The 21,139-nt window shown below is 31.7% G+C and overlaps 1 protein-coding gene across 2 annotated transcripts; it reads right to left on the bottom strand.

Moving 5' to 3' along the window:
* Positions 1-17,068: 17,068 nt before the first annotated feature.
* LOC115983620 lies at positions 17,069-20,907 on the bottom strand. 2 transcript variants are annotated; one of them, XM_031106350.1, is made up of 6 exons: positions 20,492-20,907; positions 20,202-20,254; positions 19,706-19,761; positions 19,109-19,603; positions 17,957-18,128; positions 17,069-17,426 (listed from the first exon to the last, which is right to left on the bottom strand). In XM_031106350.1, the coding sequence occupies exons 1-6, from the start codon at positions 20,634-20,636 to the stop codon at positions 17,265-17,267; spliced, it is 1,083 nt and encodes a 360-aa protein (XP_030962210.1). In that variant the 5' UTR covers positions 20,637-20,907; the 3' UTR covers positions 17,069-17,264. The 2 variants fall into 2 exon arrangements, with proteins under 2 accessions (XP_030962210.1, XP_030962209.1); XM_031106349.1 differs by having other exon boundaries at positions 17,957-18,131; positions 20,492-20,901.
* Positions 20,908-21,139: the final 232 nt, after the last annotated feature.

The following is a 21,139-nucleotide window of genomic DNA, read 5'->3' as shown; positions in this document are numbered from 1 at the left end:
AAATGTTTTTTTTTTTTTTCATGTTACTACCGTTAACCATAGAAAGAAAAAGATGACATAATAGTCAAGAGCCTTGTAACTAAGTAGTATTTTGTAATTACTCCGTAGAATTGAACTTGGGGATAAATCCCCACCCCACTTGTTGTAACTTCTAAGCAACCAAAGAAAATTACATAGTAAGAAAAATAACAATAGGTACTCAATGAAGATGAAAAGAGTTACTTTTCAAAACCAAAAAAAAAAAAAAAAAAAGATGCAAAGAGTTAAACATTTACATTTGTGATCACAAATTCTCAATGGTGCTTAAAGTATTTGTCATGAACAGAACAAAGACATTTCTTCACTTCCTATAATAGGAAAAGATACATTGGATCTCTATTTTTCTTGCTTCTTTTTTGCATAAGAAAGAATTAAAGAAGTTCAATTTATATGCCTACCTCTCTCACATAAATGACTTCTAAGGAGGATCATTGTGTAGAGTCCATCTTTATGTGAAAAGAAGGTACAACAGAAAACAATTAGTCTTAAGTCTACAAAAATGGAAACATGTTTCAGACTTTACCAACATATATATATGCATCTATTCAGATTGAAGATGGGATTAAGTGATTAGAAGAATTTCTAAATTTTAGATCAGTAGGTTATTGACAATTTAACATATGGTACTTAGTTGACAATATATCATAAATAAATAAATTTAAAAATTTTCAATAACACATTGTTGGGTGTAGAATGTAAATTTACAAATCGTTGAACAAATTTATAAGCAGAATTTTTCGAAAAATAAAAATATCTCCCTTATTTTTCCCTGTCTGTTGCAACAAATGTGGTTTTTTTTTTTTTTTTGAAAGGGGATTCAAATTGCATTGCAACCAAGAAAGAGGTACAAGAGTGAAGCCTGCCATGCAGGATTAGTGCAGCATATCTGCTTGTACAAATGGTTCTAAAAAGGAAGGGGTAACCCCTTTCCACAAACGAAAAGATCCATTCCTAGGGGCAAATTGAGCAAGCTCATGGGCTGCATAATTGAAAGCCCGATTGAGATGCCTGAAAGAGCAAAATTCAAAGGATGCTTGGACATGAATGATATCCTGGATAATGTGCCCGAATGGAGTCCCAAAGGCAGAGTCGTTGATGGCATTAATCACTGTAAGGGCATCACTTTCAAACATAACACGGGGAGCTGTAACTCTTGAGGAAGCAAGGTCCCTTGCTCCATAGCTAAAACCTCCACCAGTTCTGCCGAGTAGTGGGCCTGAAGAGGCTTGCAGAGAGCAGCAATTGTTTGGCCTTTGCAGTCTCGAATGATGACTCCTATGCTGGAGTTCCCCTCCAGGTCTGACGAAGCCCCATCGACATTAATCTTGAAGACACCAGGTGGTGGAGGGGACCAGCAGCAGGTGTGGATAGGTCTAGGAGTGAATAAGTCTATGGTTGCTGCATCATTGAAGTCCTCAATTGAGCTTTTTGCCATCTGCCAAACCTGAGAGGGGGAAGAGCACTTGTCTTCATGAGTGACTCTGTTTCTATTATACCCAATTGCCCAGGCAACAGTGAAGAACAACTCCCAAGTCATGAGAAGTCTTGTGAGCTAAGATGAACATGGCCGATTCATGGAATGTCCATTTATTTCTTTGAATCATTTGCAGCACATCGGGCAACAAATGTGGCTATGACTACTACATTGGACTGTCTAATACATCCTAGCTTTATTCTATGCAAATAAACACAACATTCTTTTTTTTTTTTTTGGAAGTCTCTAGCATGACTTTCTACTTTTTACCAAGCATTAGGAAAAATAATAACCAAATAAGCTCGTATACAGTTCCCAAAGTTGTTGACTGTTAATGTAAAAACGAAAAGAAAAAAGTTCCATCATTATACTACTTGTCACATACCTTCAAGAATTTAATACTTAATTTTCCAAATTAAGGAGGAATGTGAGGCATCAACTGCATACTTTAGTTGAGAAGGCAGTGGCTCACTCTTATGTATTTTATGTGCCAACTCACACCTTAATGAGGATAGCTACTGTTTATGCTGTGACTCTTTTCTCTTCAGTACTTGGATATATGCATAAAACCCAAGCCAACCAACATCTTCTTCCTCCAACTGAAGAATAGGCCGGATATCAGACTAGCGGTATGCAGAACGCATCCGTTTCTTTATGAGCTTGTACATATACCTAACAAGACTATCAACAAAGACAATGAGCTGAAAAAATAGTATAAGAGAAGTATCATTAAATTTTATAGTTGTTAAATTAAAATATTATGTATCAAAGCATAGACAGCCATTCAATTACTTTACATGGCCATTGCACATGGGGCTTCACAAATGCTAAAATATCAACTAAAATCAGTACAAGAAAGCTGCATCTCAATAAACCAAGTTTAATAACCACACACTGTAAGATAAACAAGGATTACATCCATACCTCACATATTTTTGAATAATTTTTAGATAGAATCTCATGCGAAGTTTGCATATGTATGATAAGTCACGAACATAGCAATGAAACTTCATTGCACAGACCAAAAAAGCCTGATATATATTTAATCTGACAGCATCTGCAGAATTAATATTTGAACAGAAGAATATAGGATGGCATTTAGGTCTCATAAAGCCACATAGCTTTGTCTTCATATGGTGACCTGGTTTACCTTGCCAGCTGATGGTAAGAGTCGAACTTAAATGGTTATTCAGATACCTGTTTAGTATAGGGAACAAGTTAATGGGTGAAGAAATTGAACTTTCATAAAACTGAGATTCAAAGTTTACATTAGATAAACCAAAAGGAAAATCTAACTGCAACATGTAGTGCTTCAATAACAAGACAATGAAATATCATTTTTTTTTAAAAGGAGACCAAAACTGAGTCAAAAAATTAGACCTGGCTTCATTCTAAGAGCCCAACCACAGACTTATCTTAAATGAATCGTATTTAACACATAAAAAAGGTACTTCAAAGAGGACTGGACACTGCTTGACTACTGCTTGTAATTTAAACATTTTAACTCACACAACATCTAAAAGAAGTTGCTAAGGATGTGGTATTGATAATTTGTGGCTGATAATTCGATAAGAATTAGGTCCAATAATGATAAACAAAAAGAAAACAAGCAAAAGGAAACTCTCAAGCATAATTGTTCGGAAGAAAGAGATATAAAACCAAATAAGAATGCTACCTAACAAATTCGAGAGTATCAAATGTACGCTTAATGAGTAGCATGACAATGATCTGGAATGATTTCAAAGGTTCAAATGATTGTGTCATAATCTAGCAAGTAGAATGACAAGAAGTAAAATTATATGCGAAAATTAACTTAGCTAGAGTAGTCTGCCCGAACTTCTAAAGTGCAACAATTGATAAGCAGTCCACTCCATCGAAGAAATGAAATACCATCTCTATCTTCACCCACATAAACCCTACTTGATGGAATCCTTGATAAGTCTCCAATATCAAAATTGAGAGAAAATTTTTTATCATTCATATAGCAGTTGTACGCGCAAAATCCTCTTCGAAACCTGGAAAAGAAGCTAGCAGCCAGCTTCTTTGATGTTAAAATGAGAAGGAAGTCATACATAAATCTAAGAAGTATATATTCATCCCCACCACTTTCCTCTGCAGAAGCATCGCTAGAAATATGTCTTCTAGATATATCTTTAGCAGCAGCTTCACTAGCTTTCTCAAGATATGGAATGATCACATTTCTTTCCAGATGTCCATAGTGAAATGAGCAAAGTAGAGATGACACAATACTTCCTTGAGGAATACCTACATCTTGTCCATCACTGTCATGACTCATCCTTCAGCCACCAACTGTCACCTCCCAAAATCTCATAAAAATTCTATCAGAATTTCATATTGACACATATTGTTGATCAATCAAATCTCAGGTTAACATGCACATACATAAAGACCCTTTTGAAAACCTCAAACAATCCCAAATTCTTTCATATAAGCTTAAATTATAGAGAGAAATGATCATGAACAAAAAATTCTAGAGAGAAAAAATATGAATAATTTCCTTTGCTTAAAGAAAGGCATTTAACCAAGTTAGTGCAGTAAAATTGGAGGTTTTTTTTTAAGTGTCGTGAGCAAATTTGGAAGATAACAAATACTTTTTTATTTTCTTTTTTCTTTTTCAGTTGAAATGATTAGAAATACTTATATATTGAAATTCCAACAGCTTGAACTCACTCGCCCGTACTCCCCAACCAGCCCAATTGGGCAATGGTGGTAATAGTTGCTTTATGTTAGTTAGGTGGTGATATAATTTTCCAAAAAATGGTGGTAACATAGAGTCTTTGACTAAGTGACTAACATTTTATTACTCATGTGGCTGTCCTAACTTGTTGGCCCTTCCTTTTTGAAAAATCAATAAATAAAATACAAGGTTTGAATAAGAGTCGATTTATAAAACTATCTACATATATCATTTAAAAATTCATGTGACTAAAAGTATACGTGAATGGTCTCTTCAACTATCACATAATAAGTTGGGGAAAGTTTTCTCCAAAAATTCATGTGACTAAAAGTATACATGAATGGTTTCTTCAACTATCACGTAATAAGTTGGGGGAAGTTTTCTCCAAACTACGTTGGAGGTAAATTGCTTTCATAAATAAATGAAAAATTTTATGTTCACAACATTTTTACAACAAATTTTAAATGACAAGTAGTTATTAGTAGACATAAAAGTGTTTTTTTTTTTAAATGATAAATTCAAATTCGAACTAGTAATTAGAAGTAGAACTAGAATTTTATGAATGGGGGACCAAAATAATAATAATAATAATAAATATAAAATTGAACCAATTTAATAGTGTCATACAAGAAATATGGAGGGTTTGGGAGGCTAATCATTTTTCTTTTGAAAATTTCAGGTAAATTTAGGGGTAAAAATCTAATGTTTAAGAAGTTTGGGGGGCCCAATTTTATATTTTTTGAAAAATATAGAAAAATTGAGGGGTAATTTTATAAAATTAGAAAAGTTTGGGGGGTCATAACCTCCACCCTTCTAAGTGAATCCACCCCTACCAATAACAACCTAACACATAAAATTTGTTGTAACAATATTATGAAAATATTTTGAACAAAGTACTTATTTTATTCAAAACATAAATACCATTCTTCCACCGGTTTAAATTAATGATAGTAGTTTTAAAAACTTGTTCCTTTTTTACTAATAAAGGATGGGTTGTGTTACGGTGCACATTAATATCAAGAGAATCAATACCGTACCGAAGGCTGTACCGGTTTGGTCAGTGGTACGATATATTTCAGATACCGGTCAATACCGATGTTCCGTTTTGGGTTTACCGCTATTTTTTATATTTATAAATATATATATATATATATATATATATGTGTGTGTGTATATTATAATAAATATAAAAGTTTACCATAAAACATTTCTTCAATTCAGAACTAATTATTCATGGTTTTAAACTTTAGTATCAATTAAAAAAAAACACAATAAAAAAATAGAAAGCTTAAAAGTTACCATTGTATACTAAGAAAACAAATAATACTAATAAGTTAATGCAAATAAGTTACTATTCTACCCTAACAAAAATTCAAAAACCACAAAACTTAAAAATAAAAAAATAAAAACTTTTTTTCTATACCGGCCGGTACGCTCAGTATTGGCCAGTATTGCCCAAAATTGACCGGGATGACCGGTACATAACCGGTATTTAAACCGGTACGAAACGTTGATGTTTCGATACTGATATACATACCGATACGGTACATACTAACTAGTACTGGTCCGATAGTGACTACCTTGATTAATACCAGCTTCTCTTTCTCCAAAAAAAAAAAAAAAATACCCAGCTTCTAGGACAGTCTTACATACTTTATGCATTCTTTTTATCAAATGTTGGGTCAACTTTATAGGAAGAAATAAAAATTAATAAAGATACCAAAATTCCCCTTTTCACATCTCTCAACAACTTAAGCCTACAGTCATATTTCTACGTATATCCCTAAAAAAAAAAAAAAATATCAATCCTCTCGTAGGAAACAATCAACATCAGTACATCCCAAAAAAAACCCATCTCACAAGAAACTATAAACTTCAATACATCCAAAAAAAAAAAAAAAAAAAAACCCATCTCACAGGAAAACAACCAATATCAGTACATTCTTTAAAAAAAAAAAAAAAAAACCATAAAAAGACAAAATCAGTGGCGGCACCATGTTGAAGGGAGGGCTTTAAATCAAGGTTTTAAATACCGGAATTGAGGGAGACGAACTAGGTTGATGGTGGGAAAATCAAGAAAAGACAAACTGAGTTAGAAAAGAAAGCTGTGAAAAAAAAAAAAAAAAAATCAAAAGACGTACAGAGAAGTTGAGCCAAGAATTTGATATGGGAGAACGTAAAATTTTAAAAAGATGAGAATGGAGAAGTGGAAAAGAGAAAAAGGTCGATGGGAGAAGATAAAGGTTAAAGAAGACAAAGGAAAGGGTGAAAGAAACGTGTGGTTGAGAAAAAAAGAAAAGAAAAAAAGAGGTAAAATAAATTAAATAAAAGTAAAAGGCGGGATACGTTTTCATCATGCAAGGAATTTTACAAAATAAAAATTACAAATTGTGTTACAACACAACAAATTATCACAACATTTTTAAAATAGTTGAGATATCAAATATTTTATATGTCAAAATAAAATAAAATAATAAAATATTAGATTAGGATTACCACAACTAAAAACAAAAAATATTGTGAAAATATTGTCACATTTTATTGTATTTCCAAACTTTTTAAATTAGTGTTATTTTTCTTTAGAAAAAAAGAATAATGCTATTTATATAATATTTTCATAACAATTTTATAATAAAGTTTACGGAATAACTTGTTATTAGTTCTCATCTAGATCTACTAGTGACATTAATATTTTTTGATCTACCATTAATGAAAAAGAAAAACTAATGAAAAAAAGATAGGAAGATCCAATAAGAAATTAAAAGAAGATGAAAATTTGTAGCCAAACAAATAAGGATGAATAAGAGAACATAAATTCAGAAGCGCATTAGAGGAAGCTCAAGTCTTAAATTTTCTTCTTCAACTCTTTATCCTTTATTTATTCTACTATATGAGGCTAGGGGTGTGCAACCAACTCATGGATCTGCCAAAATCGATCCAATTCAACCCAACCTATCAGGTTGGGTCGGTTTTTAAAGGTTAGTGTCAGCAAATTCGCCTAACCCAATCCACCTATATTTAATATATATTAAAAATATATATTATATAATTTTATTATTTATTCTTTTGTTTTTCAACTGAGTTAGGATAGAGCTATATGATATCCCACTAACTTTGAAGTACTAATAAATTAGTTTTGTGTTAGTTTGGTGGTATGCTCAGATTTATTAGGTTATAAATTTTCTCTTATTTGTATTGGTGTTGTTTGAATGCTCAATTAGGGATTTTTTTTTTTTTTTTTTAATTCCAACCCGATCTAGGTGGGCTAAGTTGGGCTAGATCCTTTTTCGACCTGACTATGGTGGGTCAAATTGAAAATACTCCTCAATCCGACCCATTCACACCTCTATACGAGGCAATGGTAGTGAGGCATGAGATAGTAGGGACTGAAGAAAAATATTAATTTTGAATGAATTGTTTATGCTAGGGTTACACCAAAAAAAAAAAAAAAATCAAAACAATAACAGATACTAATAAGTTGTCAAAGTTGTTACTTTAAAGACCAATAAGATACTTTAGGAACTAAAGCACTGGTAGATAAATATTAGAGACTAACAATGTAATACCATCACGGATCAGAGTTTAGGTTTGAATCCCTTATAAATGGGAAATTTAAGTATGATTTAAATTTCTTCAAGAATATTTAATTTGATTTAGTATTTATTGAATCCTTAATAAAAATTAAGGTAAATTCTTTAAAAAAAAAAAAAAAAAGTAAGAAGAAGTGTTTCAGTACAATGACATAATATCGAAAATGATAATGTGAATATTTACTAGAATAATATGGTCAAAATGGAAATGTAAAACCAAAGAAAAAAAAAAAACAAGAGAAGCGTCAAAATTAACAAAGGCATTATATTGTCATGGAGAAGCATCTCTATCCAATGACATAATATTGTCAAAATTAACAAACACAATATTTTTATAGTTTTTTTTTTTTCTTTTACAAGTTCAAAAGTTTATGCCTAAAATTTCAAAGAAAATATTGGATTCAATCCCATTTCACTTGAAGTAAATGTTTTTTTTTTTGGTACCATTTGAGGAAGTACAATTATCTTTCTTTGGACATGTTGAAATGTTATGGCCAACATGCTTGCAAAGGCAACAAGACTTCTTTTTCTTTCCTAATTCTCATCCACCTTTCATTCGTTTTTGTTTCGGGCTGCCTTTTGTCTTTAAGAGCAGAGGAAAATTAATAAAGCAATCTCAATCAATCATATCATTAACATTAGCATCAACCATATTTTCCTTGTCCACTAAATTTTCATTATCTACCACTTGCAATTCTTTTTCACTTAATGATGCTTAACGACACCAACGTGGTGGTAAATACAAGAATGAAATTTGGTAACAATCTTTATGAAGGAATACACTAAGTATATGATGACAAAGTATACCCCAAAATTCAAAATTCTTTGCAACTACAATATGTCATCTTACCATCCCATAATACTTTGTGCCTTTGACTAGTTTCATCTTTATAATATTGTAGCACAAATTCAATACCATTTTCTTGTAGCACCAAATATTGTGTTGCTCTCCCAAGCTTCTCTTGAAAAATCTTGAAAGCATAGGGCGTCAAAACACTATGTGTTTGGTCTTCTAATGGTGACATTGATATCAAAGAAGAACCTCTATATGTCTCCAACTATCCAACATCATATCGTGTGATTGTATTTGCTCAATATCTTCAATGGCAAGATCAACTAAATTTCCAAATAGTAAAATAAATTAAAAAATTTTGTATGACACATGAAGACTACAAATATTAACAAAAAAAAAAATATATATATATATATATATATACAACAAAAGAAATCAACGGTAAATAATGACTTACTTGTTTGATGAGTTGGATCAAGTTTGTGTGAGAACTAACAAACCGTTTAATAAATGCATTTATACTTACTGATCTTCCGGTTATTGTCATTCCCAAAAAAATGCCGACGAAGGTAACATGGTATCCAAAAATGCTTGATTTGATATAAACCAATTGCATGTTTGTTAGAGAGCATGTCATATTTTGTCATAACTTGAAGCCATTGATTGTCAAACTCTTCATATGACTTTAACTTATATAACTTATAGAAGTCCATGCACCAATTTGAATATTGATTACGAAAAAATCGATGTAAACCAACCGCTAAATTTAGCAATAATATGCCATATACAAAAGGCATGCTTTGTGGCCGAAAATTCTTTTGTAGCCGAAAATTCTACTAATTAATCAAATAATTTTTTTTAAAAAAAAATTGTACAAATTTATTAGACAAAGAATGTACCTTCATTAACCATCGAAAGACACTTCTTGTTTCATTTCAAAGAAGTGCACAATCAAATAGAATTGTCTTTCCATGATTATCGATACCAACAAAAATACCAAAAAGCATATTATAAGCATTCACCTTATAAGTAGTAAAAAAAAAATCCCCATATTTTTGGTACCAATCAAAACAATGAGTAGGTGACCCAGAAATATGTTCCAATCTATTTTCTTCATTGGTTGTAAATGCTTATTGGAATCTAGACTTCTCTTCTTTAGCAACTTTGCCAAATTGTAGGAGATCCATGGCATCATTCTTTGCATTCTTCCTCCTCATTTTCACATAAAGATTATGAATATCCCTTTGAAAAAATGGAAGTTGTCCATGTTTCAAATGCCTCTCAAGTTTCATATCACGCATTACCTCTTTAATTGAAAGTTCAGCTTCTTTCAATAAGAAAATTCATTTTTCATCATCTATAGTGATAACTCGATTGGCTGGAAGAAATCACACTTCTAAAGGAGAGAACAAATCATAATTGTGGTCTATAATAAACTTAGTGACATGCCATCCTTGAAGAAAAATATCAAATGATTTTCGCAAAATGATACTTAGATGAGTTTTACATCCACATTTTAAAGACTTCCTATATCGTTGCTCCTTAGACGGATCCACTATTTTTAGTGGTTGTTTACCTTGTCAATGACCAAAAAAAAAAAAAAAATCACATCTTACTATTTTTTTTTCTCAGTACTACCTTTTCGAATGGTAAAACCATATCGATTTGCATAATTTTTATAGAAAATGAAAGTTTTTTCTTCATTAGGAAAACATTGACCAACAAAAGGCTCAAACTCATTTTCTATTGAATTTATATCTTCATGTTCTTCAATAACTCCCATTTCATCTATTGGACATTCATTCCAATCAATTATTTCATCTCCATAAGTATTATTATTTTTTCTATCATTTGGAAGCTCATTTAATTCAACACAATTCTTTGAAACACTTCCATGAACCTCACTTGCAATCAAATCATCATCAAGTTGTGCTATATTAAAAAAAAAAATTAAAAAAACAATCAACATCATATTATATGATATATGAATTATATATTAAAAATAAAATGAAAATAATAATACTTTCTTGAGACAATTCATTTAAGTCAAAATAATTCATTGGAACAAATTGATGAGTCTCACTTGCATCTACATTGTCATCCATAACAAGAGTTTAAAAACATCATAATCTATGATAAATGAAATGTAAATTTAAAAATAAAATAAAATAAAATTATAATATCTTCTTGAAGGGATTTATTTAAGTCAAAACAATTTTTTGGAGTAAAGTAGTGAGTCTCACTTGCAACTACATTCTCATCCATTGGTGCTATAATACATGTATTAGAAGTAAAAATTAACATTATATTAATTTTGGTGCTATATTAAAATAAGAGTTTAAAAATATTCTATGATAAATGAAATGTAAATCACAAATAAAATAAAATTATAATAACTTTCTGAAGTGGTTCATTTAAATCAAAGCAATCTTTTGGAGCAAAGTATTGACTGTCACTTGCAACTACATTCCCATCCATTAATGCTACAACATACATGTATCAAAAATAAAAATTAACATCATATTAATTTTAACCTATTTTTAAAAAATAAATATGAATCAAATAAAATACAATAGTGGTACCTAGTTTAATTTTTTTTCAATCCTTCATTGGCATTTCTTCATCCCTTCTTCTCTTTGATATTGGTAAGGGGGAAGAAATTGAGTTTGATATTGGTAAAGTAAAAGAAAGTGGATAGTAAAATTGGTAAAATAAGATTTAGTGGAAAATAAAAAGTGAAATAGAGGGAAATGTGTTAAGGGGACAATTTTGTCCAAAGAAGAAAAATGCCCCTAAGCCGTGTCTTCTTTAAGAGGGCAATTTTGCCTAAATTTTTATTGCCAACCATGTGGTATTTTTTCTCCTATTTACTCAATTTTTTATTAATGTAGTACTCATATTAACAAACCTTAACAAGCAGCATTTATCTTTTGACATAAATAATACATTGAATGATATATTATTCCCTTAAAAAATTGAATTTCTTAAACAACATCAATAATATATAGTTGACTAAGTGACCAACAATTTTTTTTTCCTTCTGATAAAATTATTATTAAAAAAAAGTTGTAGTTTTTGTGACAATGGTTTTCTGGATTTTTCTAAACTATACACCCTTATCAGTTAGGTGTGAGAAGGAAAAAATTAAAGAAACACCCTTATCCTTTACATAGATGTGACTTATCAAACAAAACCTTGGAATGTGATATACTCGCAATGACACCATAGGTGAGAGTGAGACTTGAGAGGACGTGTTAATGAGGGTATTATTGTCGTGGTCCATAATGGTCATAAATGACATCGACACTTTCAGCCTTCTTTTGGAACTCTTATTAAGGATCACAAACAATGGGCTCCATCTGCCATGCTTTACGTGTGAACACCATTACAAACCATTCATCATCAATGCTTTGCTTTCCTTGTAAAAAAAAACATATTTTATTACAAAAAGCCAAATGAATATAATATAATAAACTTACATTAATAAGAAAACAAAAAGTCCTTTCATCCTTCTTTTTCTGGCCTAACCTTTGAGGCAAACAAAGAGGCAATTTTGGAATTGAGATATAGCTAAATTTCTGAGATCTTGGTATTTCTTTCGGAAATGTTAAAAGATGCTTTAAGGGTATTAGTTTAAAAATTATTTTTAAAAATATTTTATGAAAAAATGATAAAGTAATTAATTTTTTTTGACAATTTTTTATATCATATATTATATAATAAAAGTTGAGTTTAAAAGTCATGGTTGCGTCAAGTGGCGGTACCGAATTGCAATTTTTTTTTTTAGATTTTTAGATTATAAAAAGAAAGTATTTACGTAAAAAAGTCTAATGCGTATTAAATTGCAGCAATGTAGACATAGTGTAATCCAATTTTTTTTTTTTTTAATTACTCCACTAATTTTTTTTAATGCATTTTAAATAGCAGCAACCATATACTATGCTAAAAAAAGAAGTCTAATGCATTTTAAATTGCACCAATGTATACTACACTAAATCAAACAGTTGAATGCATCTTAAAAGTTTTAATGCATCTTAAATTGCAGTAATCGTATACTACAAAAAAAAAGAGGTTTAATGCATCTTAAATTGCTTCAATGTACACTAAACTAAATCAAAAGATCCTTTTTTTTTTTTTTTTTGATACAAGATAGAAAGCTCCCTTTTGGAGACTCGAATCTTGTCCCTTGTCCCCCACACCCCACAAGCACTTATACTTGTAGAGTGACCATCGCATCAAGAGTGTGCACTAAATCAAAAGATTTAATGCATCTAAAATTGTAGCAACCGTATACTACACTAAAAAAAAGGGGTCTAATGCATCTTAAATTGTAGCAATATTTATAGAATATTTTATATATATATATATAATTAAATTAAAATTTTACTAATAAGAGCTTTTAGAAAATTAAAACTTGCCATAATTTTTTTAAATGTTTTATAATATTTTTTTTTGCAAAAAAAAAAAAAAAAAAAAAACCTTACATAATATACATTTTCCATGTAACTTAATTTTTAAAAATATTTTTACTATTTAATTTGTTATTAGATTTGATTATATTATCAATATATATATATATATATATATTTTTTTTTTTTTAAAAAAAAAAAAATTTATATATAATTTTTTATCAAGTTGTGCATCGCACAAGCATAATACTAGTTTCTAATAAAAGTGGAGTCAAATTTTTTTTTTTAATATAGTTTATTAACAATTGTCTTAAAAACACCCATTAACATGACCATTTTTCTTTTACCAAAAAGAATGATTTTAACTTTCATATGATATATCATGCCTCGTGACTATATTCGCGGGGAGGGTCTAAAAGCCTTATAATTCAATTGATACTTCTTGTTGTTTTTAATGGAAACATTCAGAGTTCAAGTTTGGCCACTGTCAATTATATGTGTATGTATGTGTGTGTATATATATATATATATATATATTCACAAAAGGGTGGAGGGGGTTGTGTGAAATATTTAAAATTGAAACTACACTTGATGGAAGGTTGATAGACAAAACAAAGCCATACACAAAATTAAGAAAGTACCATTTTGTTCCTTTCAAAAAACAAAAAACAAAAACAAAGCACCATTTTGTAATATTTTTGGAATTTTCTCTATTTCTCCTTGCTTCCCTCCCCTTTTTGTGGAAGAAGGAGGGATTGCAAGTTCCTAAGACAATAAATTTCTTTCTCTACCAACCCAAACACAACTACTAACAAACCTCTATCTACCTCCAAGAGGGAGTTGAACCCTATTCCCAAAAAAGTCATTTTCATTTAAAATAAATGAACGATTAAAAGAAATGATTAGACTAATGCTTTTTATGCATATACCCAAGTTGGGTCAAAGAGAGTCTATAAATGGCTTTCCTTTATTTTTCTTGTTGGTATATATGTTAAAAGTTTTTTTTGGAATCATATGGATGTGTAAGTTTTTCGCAGAAAATTGATTTTATTTACTCCTTATATCAAATTTTGTTTTATTTAGGACTGAAAAATACATCTCATTTTACTTAATTCACCCAAACCAATGTGGTTTTTCTAATCTCTAACAGGTGATGGAGCAAATTAAGACTTGCAGGCTGCAACCCCAAATACATATATGTAGATATGTATGTATGTTACATAATGTAAATAATTTATATTTATTTTTTATTGTCTCTTGCATTTTTTTTCCTATCTTTCTTAACATTCTCATGGTTATGCGTCAATTTTCTCTTTCATCATTATCTCATAAATGACAGAATAACCTTATTTGAGATGACATAATACCTTTAACTTGTCTCGTTTTCAATTAATCCGTTCCCATCCTCCTTTCCCCAAATAAGAGATAGGAATGGAGCACTCATGATCTTACCATGCCTTTTCTTGTTGCCATCCTAGTTTCATTTAGGGGTTGTTTGGTAGTGTAATTAGAACAACAGTTTTCAGTGTTTAAATAATATTACACGTATTTTTACACATTTTTTCATTCATACATATTTGCAAAAAATACAAACAACGTTACTAGAACAACATTACCAAACACCCCTTACTTTCTAACCAACATTTTCAAGGGAATATTATATAGTAATTTATCGTCTTGGTAAGACAGAAGGGAAACAAAATGTCAATTTTCAAAATTAATATTAATTAGTCCTGTTGCCATTCTAGTTTCAATTATCTTCTAATAACCAACTTTTTCCGGGGAAAATTATATAGTAATTATTGTCTTTGAAAAAAGGAAAAAAATTTCAATTTTCTAAATTACTATTTTTGATGTAATTGAAAAAAAAAAAAGAAAAAAAGAAAAGAGGATTGACTATTGACTATTGACACTGATAAGTTAAAAGAAGTGGTGGTAGACATGAAGATACACATGTAGAGATTATAAATTCAGACTATACAAATAGTAGAGAAGTCAGCCCCACGTTTTCAAGTTCCAACTACCAGTAAAACTTCTTCATTTTTCAACAAATCTGACTTCTTCATATTTCTAGAAATTCATCTGCACTTTCTTGAGACCCTTCTTTCTTTTCCTTTTGCTCTCAAAATTTCTACCAATCTCTCAAAAAAGTCCTCCTTTTTTGTTGCCTTGTCTTTCCTATCTCTTTGTAACACATATAAAGAATCTTTGTCCAAGAACCTTTGAGATATCAAGTTCATTTCTTTGTGTCAATCTCCAAATATCCCAGATGGTGTTGCAACTGTTCTTCACATTGGCTTTCTCTGCTGTGCCTCTGACTCTCTATGTTCCTCCTGTTAGAAGCTTGAACCTCTTTTTAGAGGCTGTGGAAGGTTTTCTAAGGGAATCAAGAATATATACCAATAGGGTGTATCCAAGAGTTCGTGTGGTTTGGTCTAGGCTTGTGGATTGTATGCTTTGCAGCAACATGAGGTAGATTTAGAAAGATCAGATCCTTGTTTTAACAGTTTTTTTTTTTTCTTTCTTTTTTCTCTTCAAATTTAGTTTTAGACTTGTTCTTTTCATTTTGATATGACTTAGATTGTTAATGTTTTCCAGAAAAGTTGTTTTTGCTTCTGGGATTGTGGCTTTAATTGTGGAATTATGATTTTCGTTTTTCCCTTTTTTTTTTCTTTGGATAATTAGTGGAAGTATGGAGAATTGATCCCTGGTTCAAGGCAGTACAAATGAATTGAGTATTATTTCAAGGCAATATAAGGAAGAACATTTTCTTTTCTTTTAACATTCTTATCGCAATTGGTATATATTTTTGCTTCTGGGATTGTGGCTTTTATTGTGGAATTATGTTTTTTGTTTTCCTGTCTTTTTTGGGATAATTAGTGGAAGAGTGGAGAATTGATCCCCGGTTCAAGGCAATACAAATGTGTTGAGTATTATTTCAGAAAATATAAAGACAAAACATTTTTCTTTTCTTTTAACATTCATATGGTAATTGGTGTATGCATGATGCATCTATATATATATTTTTTCCTGGTATGTATGAACTAGTTTACACAGATGATAAATTGGAGTGGGCGGGGAGGCCAACAGCCTATAGGTGGGGTATAAGGAGCCGCAACACATTGCAAAGGGTGGAATTTAAACCCATTACTTGAGGCATGTTGGTCCATGCTATCATTACTAGGCCAATCAACGTGTTGGTTATAAGTTAAGTTATTATACAGAATTAAGAAGTCTAGCTGTCTAGATCTGCTAGGCTATAAATCAACATATAAGTAAAATTCTTTTGTCCCATTTTCAGTGTTTCATATAAATTACCAATTGCACTATATCAATTTTTATTTAAACTTTAGTTATATTACAACGGAAAAGAAATAGTATGTATGGCAGGCTCCAATTGATGGATTATATCATGTAGATACTATGGGAAAGAACGTTTTTACTTTCAAATATATCTCGGGCACCGACATATATGTCAATCCAACAAATAAAAAAGTAACAAAAAAACAGGAACCTCAGCAGCTTAATTCTTAATCCATTCTAGCTGCAAATGTAGATTTTTTTTTTCTTCTGTACCTTTTTTGTACGAGCCTCTGCAAGAGTGACAGAATTGAGGTGTCAAACATGCACAACACTGTAGTGCATTGTGTTAAGGGCAGAAGCATAGCAACAGAGAAAGGATCAAGCTTGGAAAGAGTGGATTTGGTTGCTGAGTTTGGCAGTTTGTCAATGTAGCTTTCTATCCCTATCTTATCTGGAAGAACCCCCTCGACACTAGGAAAAAGAGAACCATGACACCAATTGTTTTCACTTTTCTTAGAACATTGGTTATATTGCCTTGATCTTAATATGGAGTTAGAGGTTCTAATTCAAGCTTTTGCTTTGGATTTCTTGGTAAAATATACTGCTTAGAGTTTGTAGCAAAAGGAGCACTCACCATCACCAATCAGCCTGAAAAGAACAAAATAACCCACTGATTGGTCTTGTGATTCACTGATTTGTCTCTCATGAATAAATATGACATGCTTATGATTCACTAACATGTTCAGAAATACTCCATAGGAATGGAGATATTAAGATACAACATTTTATTGATGTAATATGAAATTTTAGTACAATTATTGAGTTCTTTATTATTACAGTTATATTATCAACACCAAATGAATAATTAAGAAGAAAAACTATAAGATACAACAATGAGGCAGGTACACTAAAAAGAATGAAAGAATGAATTTGAATTTCTTGTTCAATTGTGAACCAATTAGTTGGATAGTGTGCAAGGCTTAAGGAACCAAAATACATCCAAGGCTCTTGCTTCTCTTCCTTCAACAATAGATTCAGGTCGGCCTTTATCTGCAGATTCCCCTTTCATCACCTCCTTACTTTGCTCTACTTCTTGAAGTATCCCCCTCTCCTGTGTAGCCTGTAAAAATACAAATCAATCAGGAAATTGGTAATTCATAGTTTTAAGCAAAAAGACTTGCATGGAATCCAGTCTACTACATATGTGCTGCAAGTGAAAGTCATAACATCATTGGTGCAACAAACATAATTACTAAGGTGGCAACAACCATAATTAGTTCTTGAGTGCAATATTATTTGTCAAACATTCAAATAAAGTATTGTACGGAGTTTGGGTAAGGAGTAAGGATCAACGTAGGTCCTGCAATAAATGTGTCAATGGGAGTAAAATCCTCTTCAATTGATCTTGTGACTCCCATTGACACATTTATTGCGGGACCTACCTCCATAATTGAATAATCTGGATAAGCATATAATAATTGCTAACCAAAAGTAGTTTGCACTCGAGGATTAGATCAACATTCACGAGCTTGGAAGCCTAAAGCTCAATCTAGATGAGCTAGATGTGCCTCCTCCTAATCATGTTTTTCATTATGCTTTTAAAGTAGTACAGAGTAGGAACAGAGCAAGAACCCAAAAAGTAGTACATACCATCATCCTGGATTTGGTAGCCTTTGGTGGGGTGGTTTTGGTTGGTCCACGAGTAGCAGAAAAGCATTGGGGAGAGGGAGGATTTGTCCGAATTTGCAGCAGGCTTTCCTCTCTTTTGTGCTTTACATTGTTCAAATCAAGAGAAATTGGAACATTCTCTGCCTCATCAGCTCTTCTGCACAGATAATCGTCACATATAATCTCATAATCATAATACCAAAAATGAAATATGGTCAATCATTTAAAGCCTTTTTTTTTTAATAAATAAAGATAATTTTATTTGAAAGAGGAGCTAACTTGAAATTTGTGAATTGAACCGCTGCTAAATAGATCAATAGTTTAAACCCTTCATTTAACAATCTGCCTAATGAGACTTTCACAACCATTGGATAACCATTTTGTGGACTCAAATGGTCCCAACTTTCCAACATTTGAGATTAGCCCATTTTTTGCATTGTTCACCGATTAAATTGCTTGTCCAAGATCCATTATATAAATGTGCACAATCATCCATCTTGCATATACTTCTTGTTGTCACTAATCACCACTCAATTAGTTGCATCAATGGTGGTTCTAAACAAAGAACATCATGCACTCAATGGCAACTTGATTAGGTGATTATAATACCAATTTCATAGACATTGTTTCAAATTTGTATGTGAACTTGCTCAGTTAAGTGAAATCATTCCATTACACACACAAACACAAACACTGGCACACAAATTGAGCAATATTTGTCTCATAGATCTGGCATATGCATGATATGGTGTGACAGATATGATGGTTCATTTGCCATTACTAATCACCACTTAATTAGTTGCATCAAAGATGGTTCTAAACAAAGGATTTCCTGCGCTCAATATCAACTTCTAAGGAGATTATAATACTAATTCCATAATCTATTGTAAGTGAACTTATCTAGCTACTGAAATCATGCCATTAGAATTCATACACACAAATAAGATTGCAGATTTACACACACACACACACATGTATACACAAATTGAGCAAAAAGTGTCTTGTACATCTATAATATGCCTCATCTCTCTCAAAAAATGAGTCTCACACAATTGTATGTTGTGAGAGAGATGATGCATATGCTAGATGCACAAGATATCTTCTTAAAAATAAGAGAGGGCAAAACAAACTTACTTCTTCCTCCTCAGCTTCTCTTTAACACTGCTTTCCTCCATTCCTAGAGACTTTTCTTTATCCACTTCAAGCAATGGTTTCCTCTCCTTCTCCTTATCCTTCTCATTCACTTTCCTCAAAACTTCACAAGAACCCTCCTTTGCCGCCTTTTCCTCCACACACACATTACTCTTCTCCACAATCAACCTCTCCACAGTCTCTCTCTCCCTCGTCCTCGTCGCCATTCTCTTCAATTCATTGCAAAACTCAGTGATCTGATTAAGTATATCCCGCCCTGCAAACAAGTTCCTTGCCGAGAGAGTGCCTTTCAGCCTCGGCAACTCATTGTTCTGTGGCATGTCATTAACCATTTTCTTCTTCTCTGTGCTTGATTTGATTGCTGTCTTCGTGGACTTGGCAGGGTGAACTGGAGGAGTTGATAAATTTGGGTTTTGATTTTCGCTATCTTCATTGAATTTGGGATTGTTAAGCCCTCTTCTCTTCAATTTTGCATCTCTAAATTAATTGGAACCAAAAAAAAAAAAAAATCATTTAGATAAACTATAGAAAAACTCTAATTGAATTGGACTGTAATAAAGCTAGGATTTTCATTAGTACCTTTTACTTTGATCACGGAGTGGAAAAGATTCAGAACCATTAGCTGAGCTTGTGAGCTTCACCAAACCCAAAAAAGGGAAAACAATTGAGAAAATCAGCCAGTTATATAGGATTAAACTTCTGTTTGGTTACTAGGAAAAGTGAGGAAAAGAAAAGAAAACGAAATCTTGAATCTTCCATCTTTTTTTGAGTAAAGAAGCTTAAAATAGTCCCCACATAAAGAATCAACCCAAGATTCAAACTTTCTTTCTTTTTTATTTTATTACATTTTCTGAGCAACCAAACAATACTAAAGCATAAACTTAAAATGGTCACTTCAGTCTAGCTCACAAGCCAAAGTGAAGGTAATATTGTTAATACATCTTAGGTACCCACTTAAAGAATCAACCCAAGATTCAAAATTTCATTCTTCTTCTTTATTTTCCTCCATTTTCTGAGCAACCAAACAATACTAAAGCATCCAAGAAAGCATTAAAAAAAAACCAAGACTACAAACCTTAGAAGGAGTTGACTTGAGAAAATCCTCAGCAGTCTTCGGATGCTTGCAATCTGCAAAATCAAAGACAATTTCACAAAACATTTCACATAAAAAAAGCACCAACACAATTCTCAGCTATAATCACCAAACACACATGCTTCTGAAAAATGTACAACACTACTCCACAAAAATAAACCTTCCCATTATAGTATTACACCCAAAAACTCAAAAAAAAAAAAAAGAAGCAAATTCGATTCATTCACAACAAGGTATTTGAGTATAGTGGTTGAAAAGGAAGAAAAGCTTACTGGGTCTGCAAAACCAGGCCTCATCATCCACAGATTCGTGCGGAGCCAAGAAATCCACCCACTTGGGTGCGTTTATGTGCTCATACAGTTCGTCCTCCACAAATATTGACTCTATTCTCTTCCAATCGATTTTTGCTGGTTCCATTACACACACACAGAGAAAGACAGAGACACAGAGAGAGAGAGCTTTGGGATTGGGAGAGACAGTGAGTGGTGAGGAGATGAAATATGACCGTTAGTGGAGTGAGGAAGAGAGAGAGAGAGAGTGAACGTTAAGTGGGGCTTTCGGTTTCACCAATTTTTTTTGACCGTTGAAGATTTAATTAAATTTGTAGTGTTTTAATAAAATAAAATAAAGTATGGAAATTTGGGAAGTTTGGAACTATGTGGGTTTGGGTTTTGCTTTGGACTTGGATCTGGATCTTGGCATGTGGGAGAGAGGACTAAATACAGATGGGTGACTTTTAATTTTTATGGTCAATAATAGACTCAATACAATCTGCTTTATGCTTTTGTGAAAAGAAAAAAAGTTAGGGTCTTTGCCAAATGTGTGGATTTTAGTGGATGGTAGTTCTGTGATGGCCCACCTAGCTTTATATAAGTTTTTTCTTCAAAAACAGATAGAGCGTAGTATATATGAGGTTTAAG

This window comes from Quercus lobata, chromosome 4 (genome assembly GCF_001633185.2).
Source record: "Quercus lobata isolate SW786 chromosome 4, ValleyOak3.0 Primary Assembly, whole genome shotgun sequence".
NCBI lineage: Eukaryota > Viridiplantae > Streptophyta > Magnoliopsida > Fagales > Fagaceae > Quercus > Quercus lobata.
Note: the sequence above shows the minus strand (reverse complement) of the source record. Positions and strands in the feature narration are given on the sequence as shown.